We start from the raw sequence: 12149 nt of genomic DNA, 5'->3' as shown, positions 1-12149 counted from the left end.
AGGGCACAATTGCTTCAGAGGGACATCTCAGCCGGTTCTGATAAGAGGGGCTAGACTCCGAATGAGTGGAGGGGCAAAGGAGTCAGCTCCACCTCTCTGGGGTCTTTTTGACATGAGACATCTTGTGAAATTGTGCAGTCAGCCATGTTGATTTCCACATAGAAGACAAGTCAGGCAGAGAAATGGCACAAGGGGTGAGAAAAGTCAGATGTGAAGGAGCGTGCAGGGGGTGGGGGGGGTATCAATGTGGGGGCGGGCTCATTCCAGAGTTGGGCGAGGACCGGATTCACAGAACATCTCTGACCCAGATACACAGTTCCCATGAGGACGACGGGTTCGTGAAAAGAATAAAAAAAGTGGAAGGCTGGACGAGAACCAGGACATGTTTCTTCAGTCAAAGGGCACAAAATAAAAATTGACAACAACCAGACTGCCCCTGATGCTGATCATAGTCTGTGTCTAGGATTGATTAGATCAGTGATGGATTGCAACATCCTTTGTTGACGACCACAACAAATGTGGAGAAGTCACATGAGTGCAAACTAGTGCCAGAACATGGCAATTGAAGTATTTTATAATGTGGATACTGCAGTTGAAACATTGCACACCTCGACAAATGGCTTCCAAACTTTGAGCAGTAAATATCTGGCTGGCTGTATTAGTGAGACAACGTTTGCTTCATATAGAAACAAATCTTTGTGGGCCGGGTATCGGATTACTTTAGATGAAACAAGGGCCAATATAACGTCGGCTCTGACCGGACCAAAATGAGCCTTATGTGCAACATCAAAAGAACAGTGCTGTTTGGAGAGTTTGAAGCAATCAAATGCTCCTCTGTGAGCACAGCCGTTCACGCAGCAAATAATGAGATTCTCTGTGGCTAATAAATGATTTCTGCCGCACTGATGAAAGTCCACGAGTAACATGTCAAATTGCTTCTTGAGGGACTCATTAGCTTCGCTTCAGCACCTCCACGTCATCACTTTTACCACGTTGATGTGCACACAAGCCTTCATTAAACGAGCGCAACACACGCACACGCATTTGCCTCACCTGCCCCGGGGAATATCCACGTCTTCCTTTTTCCAGCGCAGAGTTGGAGGTGGGTCACCGTGGACCTGACACCTGAACTCCACATTCTCATCCACTAAGACCACCTGGTTCACAGGCCGCTGCACAAACACTGGTCTCTCTGGATGTGCACATATAAAGGGAGGCTAAATTTACTTGTAAGACGGTGATAAATACTGAATGGGATGGTGAGCAGTATATACTTTAGAAAGTCATGCTTTATTGCTTTTGAAAACTTTAGATCCCGGAGTTCTTACCAAACACGGAGAGTTGAGCCTTTTCACTCTCTCGCTCGCCGACCATGTTGACGGCCACACACACATAAATCCCTACATCAGTCTTTTGAGTGTTGGAGATGGTCAGTTTTCCTCCACGAACCTGAAAAAAAAGCATAGAAACTATAGATACTGTTTGACAATTTGAATTTCCATTTAAATTTTTTTTTTAACACTCACTGTGATCCTTTCATCTTTAAGATCAAGACGAGCCTTGTCTTTCTTCCAGTAGGTGGTGGGCTCAGGATGCCCACGTGGTGGTTGACATTCCAGGGTGGCCGTCTCCCCAACAGCCACCACCACATCCTGCGGGTTCTGTCGGAAGTCATCCCGTAACACTACAATACAAAAGAGGACACCAAAAAAATCACTCATATGTGAAGTTATATTATTATTTTAATCAGCCACTGTTTGGAATCATAACTCATTTGCAGTCTGGTAATGACTGGGTGAACATGGATTTAGTCTCAGTGTCAGAAGCCAATAAAACCACCAATTTTTATTTATTTTTTGCTAGTTGCCTTTTTGAAAAATATTAGCTAATGAAGTCACAACAACAAAGGTGCTACGTTGTCCAGCCCAGTATTGACTGTTTTCAACCAGAATATGACAAGTGGATATCAAGTGTGCTATAAGCATGATCATTCAAAGTCAAAGTCAGCTTTATTGTCAATTTCTTCACATGTCAAGACATACAAAGAGATCGAAATTGTGTTTCCTACTATCCCAATGACAAGACATATTACACATTCAAGTAAACAATACAACCGTTCTTAGTGTTATTCTACTTTTTTATTTTTTGTTTAGGTGGAAGCCTAGAGAGTTGTTCCCTTATAGCAGTAACTGTAGGCACGGGAGATGTACAGCCTAGCAGAATTAACACGACAATATATAAGGAAGAGATACCCAGAGTGCAAGAAGAATGCAAAAAGAGCAAGGGGGAAAGGGAGTTGAGAGGAGCAAGTGGGAAATTGAGCATTAATAATTCACACGCTACATCTCTAAAGCCCTACAACGAGTGTCCTACCATAGATAAATGCCACTATATCCAACGAACTACCTTTAAAAAAAAAACAATCCTCTTCGGAGTGTGAAGGAGTTAACAGTTTCATTTTAGTCTGAGCAAGTACAAGCACTTTTGTGTAATTGTAGCGGTAAACAGAATATGAATTTGTATTGAGTCCATCTGGAAAGGCTTCAATTCTTCTTGTTTCTTAAGGAATATATCACATACATTTGTTTGTCTTGATGCTAATGTATAGGGATTTGTTGGTAAAATAGTTTTCAAATGCGTCCTCGGCAGATCTCGCTACCCGCATGTCACATCACACTCTTGGGAAATATTCTTAAAGACATGCCGCGTCAGTATTTGAATATAAGGACCCATCTTAATTAACATTACCAGCAAAAAATAGTACTTTTTCTAAGCTGTGACATATTCAGTTCAGCAGAATTCTATTTATGAGCATTTTCAATTGTATGCCTCTGTTCTACAAACAGTTCTGCACTTTATTTGGTGCACTCAAAGAAATCTAGTCTTGAAGAATTGTCAACTTAACAGCCACACCGGTGCGTCTAGAGAAGCATCGCTGAATGTGCTGCTAAGTTACATGCTTGAAATCTTCCCAATTCTGTCAAAGCTGTTACCCTAAATATAATTTGCAAAGATAATTCTGCAGAGTGGCTACATGGATGTTTGTACAACTGAATTATTATCCCCAAAAAATCATTTGGCTCCTGTGAAGAAGTATTTCCACTTCTATTTAATAGCTTCTGACATGCTGTTTTCAGTATTAGCCGAACAGCGCTTTGGTATGTATTAAGTGTTGTGTTGCAGCAATCACAATGCCAAATTACAATAATGCTAATGTAACACTTGTGAATCTGATAAATGAAAGCCATCAAACTGCTATATCTAGATACAATGACATTGAACCGGTGGCAACATAAAAATACATCCTGAAATAATATAATTTTGATTTATAGTTTTGTATTCTAACGGAACCATAAATGTATGGGATAGTTGGGATCTAAGGTCATATCTTCATCAGCACTGGAGCAATTTCAAGAGATTACCCTCACTTTGCGAGGATCACACTCTGTCACCTACCTCCTATTCTGATTGATGATGTACATACGATTTCATGTTTTAATAAATGAGAAGTGAGGGACTGATATAATGTAATTTCTTGGTCATCAGCTATGGTGAATTAAAAAGGGTGTGGGGTGGGGGCATTGTAGTGATAGCAGTCTATGTTTTGAAAACGATGCTCATGGTTTATCGGTTGTTATTTGCTATGGTGAAAGAACACAAGTGTGTACAATAACGCACTTTCTCAAATTCCTTTTATTTGAAGAAAAAAATATGAGAAAGTGGTGCTTAATGAGGTGCTCGCTGTGTGTACAAACCGAGGCACATGAGCCGTGCGGTGGGGGGTTGCGTTCCAATCTATTGAGCCCCACTCCAGGAAGCACTGATGTGTAGGTTGCTGCCGGGTGGTAATTTCAGACTGTGGGGAGCATGCAAGAATGCTTGTCTGATTGTCCTGTGGTCAATTATTCAAGAGAGCCCATTGGCAGCCTCAGTTGCCTTTTAATTGGCTAAATTGGTGGGCAAAACCATGACAAATAAGCGTCACCATGCATGTGCTGGGGATTGGGGTACAGTTTCCTCCGTATCGTCTCCTGAATTAATATTCCCTGAATAAGCATTATTGATGTTCCGTGAGGTCTCGACTTTACATGTTGATGCAAGCTTGAAAGCTCTTGAGATGATCATCATAAATCATATACAGTAAGTTGACGCTGCTTTAAAAACATGTTGACAACCTACCTAGACGCTGCATTTACCAGACGCTGCATTTGTACAATTAATGCCAGGTGTATCCATTAGTTGCTTGCTGGTATTGACAATCAGTCAAAGTTGTTGTTGTGTATATTACATCATGTCTCTTAAAAATATATAGTTTCAAACCTAAAGCCATGTTCTTCGGCTTTTAGAACTAATCGTGTAAACATGGTTCAAAAAGTATCTGTAAGAGCTACAGCAGTAATTGGCTGTAAGAGGGAAAATGGTGGCAAGTAAAATTAAGATAACACCCTCAAAAAAGGTGAGAAGAGACATAAGGTGTTGTTGCCTTCAGAGGTCAAGCTAAAAATAGATTTTTGGATCGCATTCTCAAGTTTTGTTTTTGCCCACAATAGGCCATGGAAGGGTATTTAAATATTAGAAATATTATATAGTAATGTATAATTTATTGTATAATTGTATTGTAAAATTTGAAAAAAAAACTAAACCTTTTTTACATAAACAAAATAACCTGCTGAGGTGGTGGTACAGTATATCTTTTTTCCATGCAACTTCCTGTCAACTATTCTGGGTGGATGTTCTTTTGTCCTTTGTCTGCATTCTCCTGATGTCCTTGCTTTGTTGTTGTGTCTCTGTCCATTCCATTGCGCAACTGTGAATCATGTACACTAGACAGACCGAGTGCCGTTTTCTACCCTTTCCACCTTTAAACCTGCTCATGTGCACCGGGCTAACAAATCATTTTATGCACCTTTAAAGAGAGGGATTTTTTTTTAAGAAGGGGGGGGGGGGCAACAGTGCTTATTAATTAAAAGAATACCGCAGTGACTTCCCAACATAAAATGCTAAATAGCCATGTGTTGAAAAACAGATGGTTATGGGTGAAAGATGTACAACCCAATTAATTTATAAACCCTATGCAGGAATTCCTTACCCAAGCACGTTCATGTGTGACTGACTATGAGTGTGTGCGTGTTTGTTGATGTGCATGAAGGAAGGTGGGTGGTCCAGTACAGGAATACTGCTTCAGCGCTCCCAGCCCAGCCCAGCCCAACCCAACTGTGTTTTTCTGGTACGACAACACAGCAAAGGCAGAAAGAAACAGAATAATGTATGAGTGGAGAGGAAAGATGAAGACACCTTGTGAGTTGCCGCATATAACAGATGGCTGCATTTCAATTTGGGGATCTCGTGCAAAGAATTGATATGCAGCGTGCAAACAAAGCCAGCAGGTTTAAAAAGCAATAAAGTCCTTTTTTTTTTCTTTTTTAAGTCAATAGACGATGTATGCATTTGATTTCAGGTATGTGACGATCCCGTCGCACAAAACACATTAGAGTAGTTGAGAAATTTCATATGACAGGAGTACATTGAAGTTTGCTGAAGATTTGTTTTTTAACACGATAGCCTGTAGGGGTGTGTCACTTTCTCAACTGGAGTCAAGGCTGTCCCATATCTGTCACAAGCAGAAAACACACACTGATGCAAACACACACACACGCACAAGCAAAAAAAAACAGCTGCCCTGTTCTTATCGCAAACTTTGCTGATGACCACAACAAATCATCCCAGCTCAGGAAGTCGGAACAAAAAGAGAGACAGTTGTGCCAACACAATCGGGGAGTAGCAAATATCTGGCCTTTTGTTATTTATTTATTTGAATACAAAAACAACTTAACATCCTTGTGCCCTAAAAAAGTCATCAGCAATCAGTCAGGACGGTGATGCGCCGGGATATGAGGAGCATTTACTCGTCCCCCGAAGGCTACAAATCCAGCAGATGTACATCACCTCGTCCAATATCATTCTGCATTCAACAACAGCATCTTACACAAGATAGGGGCAATCAAGAAATCACAAAGCCTGGCCTTGTGGGAAAAAAAATATTCTGCTGATAATGAAGGTTATAACTAATATTTATCTCACAGCTCGATTCCAGAATCTGATATTTATTACTGTGCTACATTTTTTAATCCAGTAAAATAAAACCGGAATGTCCAGTGGCAGAAGGGGATAAGACATCCTCGAATTTGTAAGCAAGTAGCACCGCTTGCTTTTGCTTTTTGGACTCATTAGTGTCAAATTCAATCAGCATCAACATAATAGATGAGGTGAAAAGATGGTGAGTCGCTCTCATCATCAGCTAAAAGCGGTTTCATTTCTGCAGACCATCATTACAGTCAAATATTCCATTTGTGGCTCACCCAAAGACAAGAAACATTATTTTGTTATCTTAAGTAAAATTAAACCACAATCATTAGTTTCAGTTCAGTGCCACATAGAGCACAATGAGTCATTTCCCCACAATTTCCATATTTGAATGTGGATTTACACTTTAGGCGAGAACACAACACATCTCGTATGCATTCTTTGGCCTTTGCATGTGAAGCCACCACCAAGGGTTAACAATAAACGATTCACCATTGTCATGTTTAATTAACTCTCATTCTCCTGTCATGTAATGAAAATGGGAGTTGTGGATGGTATAGGACCAAGGTTCTCCCGCTCCCCTCCTCCCTCAACTTCATCCTCACATCTCTCGCTCGCCATCCCTCCAGTTACTGTAACAGCGTTCCCTCGGACCACATTTCCACATCTATAATTAATTACTCCTGTCTCCATGTATTTTTTCATGAGAGCACATTCCGCCGCTTCCAAGACTGTGTAAATTTGCTTATGTCTGCCTCGCGGACTATCTCATCAAATTACACCTGCAAATGTGAATGCAGGCGTCCGCACAGCATTATGCAAAGGTCATGCTTTTGCATTTAAGAATGCTAAACTCAACCTAATAAAGTTCCATCCTGCTAATCTAACTGTTTGAGAGTGACCGTGAATATGATGCACATATTCTCCAGAGTTCATAAATAAAAGCGCAAGTCGTGTCTGTGAGACAAAGGAAAATCATCGACCCTCACAGCAATATTGTACATGGGCTGGGGAAGGAGTGAGTCAGAGATGAGAATTTAGCCTTTTATCTGCCTTATTTCACTGAAGAAGTGGTCACCCGCGGGAGAAAGTGCTGTCTTACAAGCAGTCGTCTTCTCCAAACCAAATTATGTATGCTGCTCTGTTCTATAGTCATCTTTGTCGTCATCACTTTGTAATTGAACCCGGCTTTTAAAGAACAGTACCTCTCACACAACCTGAAGGTTTGAAATGCCGTAATTACATCTTTACTTGTCTTACACTCAATGTAAGTCTGAATATGTTTCATGTAAACGGCAATATCACATTTTATCTTTTGTCTTGATTATAGTTCATTGGAAAAGAATTCACCCATGAGATTATCTGTGGATCTGCATCATCCAGCATGATCAAACACATTCCATGATGGCCACCAGAGATTGTGGCACCGAGCTCTGTTTGCACAACATCCTAGCTTTCCATGGAAACATGCAGATGACCCACACTATTTACATAGTGCAATGCTATAGAGATGAATTCATTTCAATAAATGGAACTGTTTAATTCACACCGCTGCAAAACCTGAAATGTGGTATTCCAACGCTTCTACATGATCTAACGAATCTAAAAATTCCCTTCATGTGATCTTCTGAGCTCAATGAGTGTCAGAGGATATATGTCAGTATCTCACTACTCCTCCCATGCACTCGCCAGCCAACAGCACCAATGAGCAGCTTAGGAGATGATTCACCCCAAATCTCTGTTAATCACATTCGTGCACAGCCCCTCTACTAGGCACAAGACCACCCAACAGACTCATATCGAGACGGTAAAGGAGCAGCATTTGTTTGACCTTCTCTCCCACAGCTTCCCAGGATGTCTTTCAAAGACTTCAATTTCATAAAGCATCCAAACATCTAGAAGACGAACAGCCAGTGCTGCTGTCAAATTGCGCTCGGTGACATTTGTGTTGACAGACAGGTATGAAAAATGTGTTCAACCTTTCTTAGATGGACCATCATGGGGTGATGAAGTCCCACTGTGCGATTGTGTAAACACTCACTCAACGTTTTCCAATTCAGACAGCCAGGCTCATGAACAAAGAAAAGACTCAACTTGTTCCCCTGCATCCAGCTATCCGACAACCTTGGGGGACAAAATAAGACCAAGTCCAATCGAGTTCAATAAAAAGTAACATGATATAGTAGTCCATTATTTGCACAGAAAGCGGTGTGCAAGTCAACAAAATAACTGTAAATACTGACACGGCTAATCTCAGGCCAGCTGTTAGTGTGAGGTCCTTTAATCCTAGTCCAGATCTGTGATGTGCTCATTGTTGGCTTGGGGACAGATGAGCAACAGCCACCAGGCTGCCAATTGGGCTAAAAAGCCAGCAGACTGCTCCCGTGCCCATTTTTTTCCCCCAGCATAATAAACTGTGGGTCTGGTGGAGCCTGACGCGCAGCCTCAATTATTTTGCTTTTAGATATCACCAAAACACCGTATGTACGGTATTTGTATCATTGGAGCTGGTTTGGTCCATTCTCCCTCAATTAACAATGTGCCAAAATCGTGTAAATGCTTGTTGCTATGCACAGTTTCAATTTAAGCGAAAAAGTATCACTATCAGTTGATTTACTAACCAACCGTCAACACATTTCATCAAGATCAAATCATTTTTCTGATGTTCCACAGCGTGTCAATATGACTTCTGACTGACATGAAATAAAGTATAGTGCCCCCAGGGAGGCTTCTTCCGGCGATGTAATAAGTCCTTTGAATCACTGTCAAAATTGACGGTGACATACTGCAGCCAGTCTTGTCGTCTGATCTGCATGCAACTCCACGTGCCAAACCCGATTGTCTGTGGACAGATGAACAAGCAGGCAAAAGAGACGAGACAACATCTGTGTCACGTTTCTGCGAGAGGAAAGGTCAGTAGTGTAAGACACGCAACGGCTGACTGAAAGATGCAAGCCAGCCATATTCTCTAGGTAACAGGCGTAAGGAAACTGACAAAGATCATTTTAATCTTGTGGATGAGAATAATCAAACTGCAACCCCATATGGAACACAACAAAATATCCGGCTAATCTTCCCTTAGTTCCTAAATATTCAGTGTAATTTCTAATTTGTCTGGAATCATGTCAACGGATGGTTTAAAAGGGAAAACACGATCAATACAGGTTTGGATATTATTAATAAAGCTCTATTCAGCCTTTTCATCTGAAAGAGTATGTTTGTTTTGCAGCAACAATTACTGGCTTGAAGAGGCGCTTGATGGAAGCACCATTAAATCCAGTATTTGAAGAAACCGAAAACTGCCACGCGTTTTCTCTCAGGGGAATGTAATTGATGAGGGCAATGGATCACCACACCCACTGGAGCATGTTGTCTCTCGCAAAAGTATTATTTGGCTGAGCCTACATGACTGGTGTTTTTCAAATGTTCTGCCTGGCTATCAAATAGACACAGAAGTCACTCTAAGGTTAGCGAGGATCTTAACAGCTTGAAGGTGTAAATGTGTTTGACTGTGTTGTCCATGTGGCACCATCAAGACCAGGTCATCAGTGTATCCTACCTCCAAAGATTTCCACAATGCAGCAGAAAAATACAGGAAGTAAAGGAAAAACCCAATTACTCGTTTCTATAGATAAGTATTCCGTGGTGTTGTCAAAAGTGATTACTCGAGAACTAAATGTCCTTAATCCTTACCCGGATTCTCTTGGTGTTATATGCTGAATCAAATGCTTTTAAATCCAAGTTTTATTCTGCCATTTCTGCTGCTAAAACCTTAATGATGAGTGGAACCCCTGCTTTTAAAAGACAATGGTCAGCCATTTGGTGAGGGTATTAAAAGCACACCTAATAATCTTGCAGGAAAATAAGGGCACATCTCTATCAGTAGAGAAAACTGACTCACCAAGATGTATCACTTACATATTTTATTTTCTCCAACCCAAGAAACACTTTTTTCTCCCCCTTGGATTACTTGGAGGATTTTCTTCCCCCTTGACGAGTTGGTCTTCATACTGAGAAGTCAGAATAATAGCCAAGCAAACAGGATGGCACGTGTTTCGTTATCATTTAATTGATCAGAAGAATGACGCTTAATAATGAATTGTTTCAAAGCAAAGACATAAATTACAGAGCGCAGCATGTAGTGGCAACTTTATTAGGCAGGTCTCCAGATTGTATCAGTAGGAAGTGTTCATTATCAAGTACCTGGCAATCACGTTTCAACTCTATTGTCTTCATAAGAAATGAAAACTCACCTTGAACTCTTTTAACTCATTAATTAGCAATACGCCCAGTGGTCTCATTATTGCTAAATATGTTAAAAGTAAGAATATATTAATAGGGTGGGAATAGGTGATATTGAAGTGGATGTGGTGTGGAGTTTATTCTGGACCCGAGTTGGATTCTTTCAGGCTCAGTGCTTGTGCTGTTTGCAACTGCATGGCTGAGTTGAGCTGCAGTGCAACTGGCTGTGGCTCACTCTCAAAGCCTCCGCCCACAGAGACTTCCACAACTGTCACATGCCACTGAAGCATTGTGAACAGCACACACACATCCACCCACTCACACATGCACACAGTAACAGTGAAGCCATTTTCATTAAAAGAACCACTGGCACACTCGGCCCAGCTGGTCCCTGAGTTGACACTGAAACTGCACATCTGGTGTCACTGCTCTGTTAGAGGGAAGCCATCTGCTTGGAACGATTGAGGGAATAGAGAAGGGGAGTCCAACGAGTTTGAGGAGACAAAGTAAACAAGGTCTTCGGCTCGTCAATACTGTAGCATTTGAGACACGCAGATAAAAAATGAATCTGTTTGTCGGATGTACTTTATGTACTTTATACTTTGCACGCATTAGTCCTCTTCCGAGTAAGAGGATTAGATGTCAGAGTCAGGTTGGCTCTTGCATCATTTGGAGTTAATGGCAATGAACAGAGAGTATGCTAAATGATTCCCACTCTCAGCAAAACACACTTCTTCCCAACACAAATTATAGTTCTGCATCGAAATGACATCCGCTGTTAGTTTCATGTTCAACTTGCTGTAAATACAAAATTTTATTTGGGTGCACCAGTCTCTCTCGATTAATGACATGCACATATGGAATCCATGCGATGCTATAATTAACCCTTGGGAGCCTGTTTCATACATCACTGGAGACTACATGTATGCAGAGAGCTATAACATCTAGTATCTTACATCAACAGTGTGACAATGGTGTGCAATTAACAACCGCAAGCACGAAGCCAGCGCGTCGATGCGCAAGATCAAGCAAAGACAAAATCATCATTGTCAACCTGGCAAGAGTCCAAAGCGTGCTACTGTTGTGGTTTGGAACCAAATAGAATATGGCTACCTTATCTTCCCTGTTATATTATCAAGGGCACATTATGTTGTTGGCTGGGTTTTGTAATTGAGTCAAAATGTCAGTAAAGATTGCAAGAATTCAGCTACAATATATAAGGCACGTACACACACACACACACACACACAAGTGGCTCCTGCCTCCAGCGGCAAACTGAATCACGCTCTTATTAAACCTTGATCGGAATTCTAGCTAGGGCATTATCCACTTACAGTTATTAATGCCGTTCCCTAGGGGTCGGAGTGGGGGGAGGGGGGAATTAGGGAATGAGGAAGGGACACACGCTGCTCAGACAGATGTTGTCCCATAAGCTTTATGACTTGCTTTTTTTGCATTCCATGCATGGATTCAATGCAACGTTCAGTAATAAATGTGTGAGTGGGGGAGTACATTGTATTTATAATCAGGTGTGCCTTATATAGGGATGTTGAAGTGAAGTTGAATAAAGTTTGACTTTATAACCTTATAACCCAGGGTGTCTGAATACGGTTTTCTTTTTATTCCTTTTCTCTCTATGTTTATTTAAACATGTAATAAAATAACAACAAATAAACATGCACTCTAAATTTTAGAGTGTAGGAACAATAGATTTGTGTGGTGAATGAATCTGATATCATTGAATATTCTCATAGCTTTTTTCCCCCACAGTACAGTGATGAGTTATACACTTATTTTTGTTTAGACAATCCAATCTACAATTG

At 41.0% G+C, this 12149-nt stretch overlaps 1 protein-coding gene across 1 annotated transcript in view; it reads right to left on the bottom strand.

The window, feature by feature from the left end:
• Positions 1-12149, bottom strand: part of LOC133168589 (roundabout homolog 2-like) — a 49652-nt gene that overhangs the window by 20362 nt on the left and 17141 nt on the right. The window contains exons 3-5 of the mRNA XM_061300249.1: positions 1527-1684; positions 1329-1449; positions 1054-1192 (exon numbers count right to left, since the gene is read on the bottom strand). Of these exons, the coding sequence (XP_061156233.1) occupies positions 1054-1192; positions 1329-1449; positions 1527-1684 (418 nt within the window). The remainder of the gene's footprint in view (positions 1-1053; positions 1193-1328; positions 1450-1526; positions 1685-12149) is intronic.

The sequence above is a fragment of the Syngnathus typhle genome, linkage group LG15 (genome assembly GCF_033458585.1).
Source record: "Syngnathus typhle isolate RoL2023-S1 ecotype Sweden linkage group LG15, RoL_Styp_1.0, whole genome shotgun sequence".
Lineage (NCBI taxonomy): Eukaryota > Metazoa > Chordata > Actinopteri > Syngnathiformes > Syngnathidae > Syngnathus > Syngnathus typhle.
Note: the sequence above shows the minus strand (reverse complement) of the source record. Positions and strands in the feature narration are given on the sequence as shown.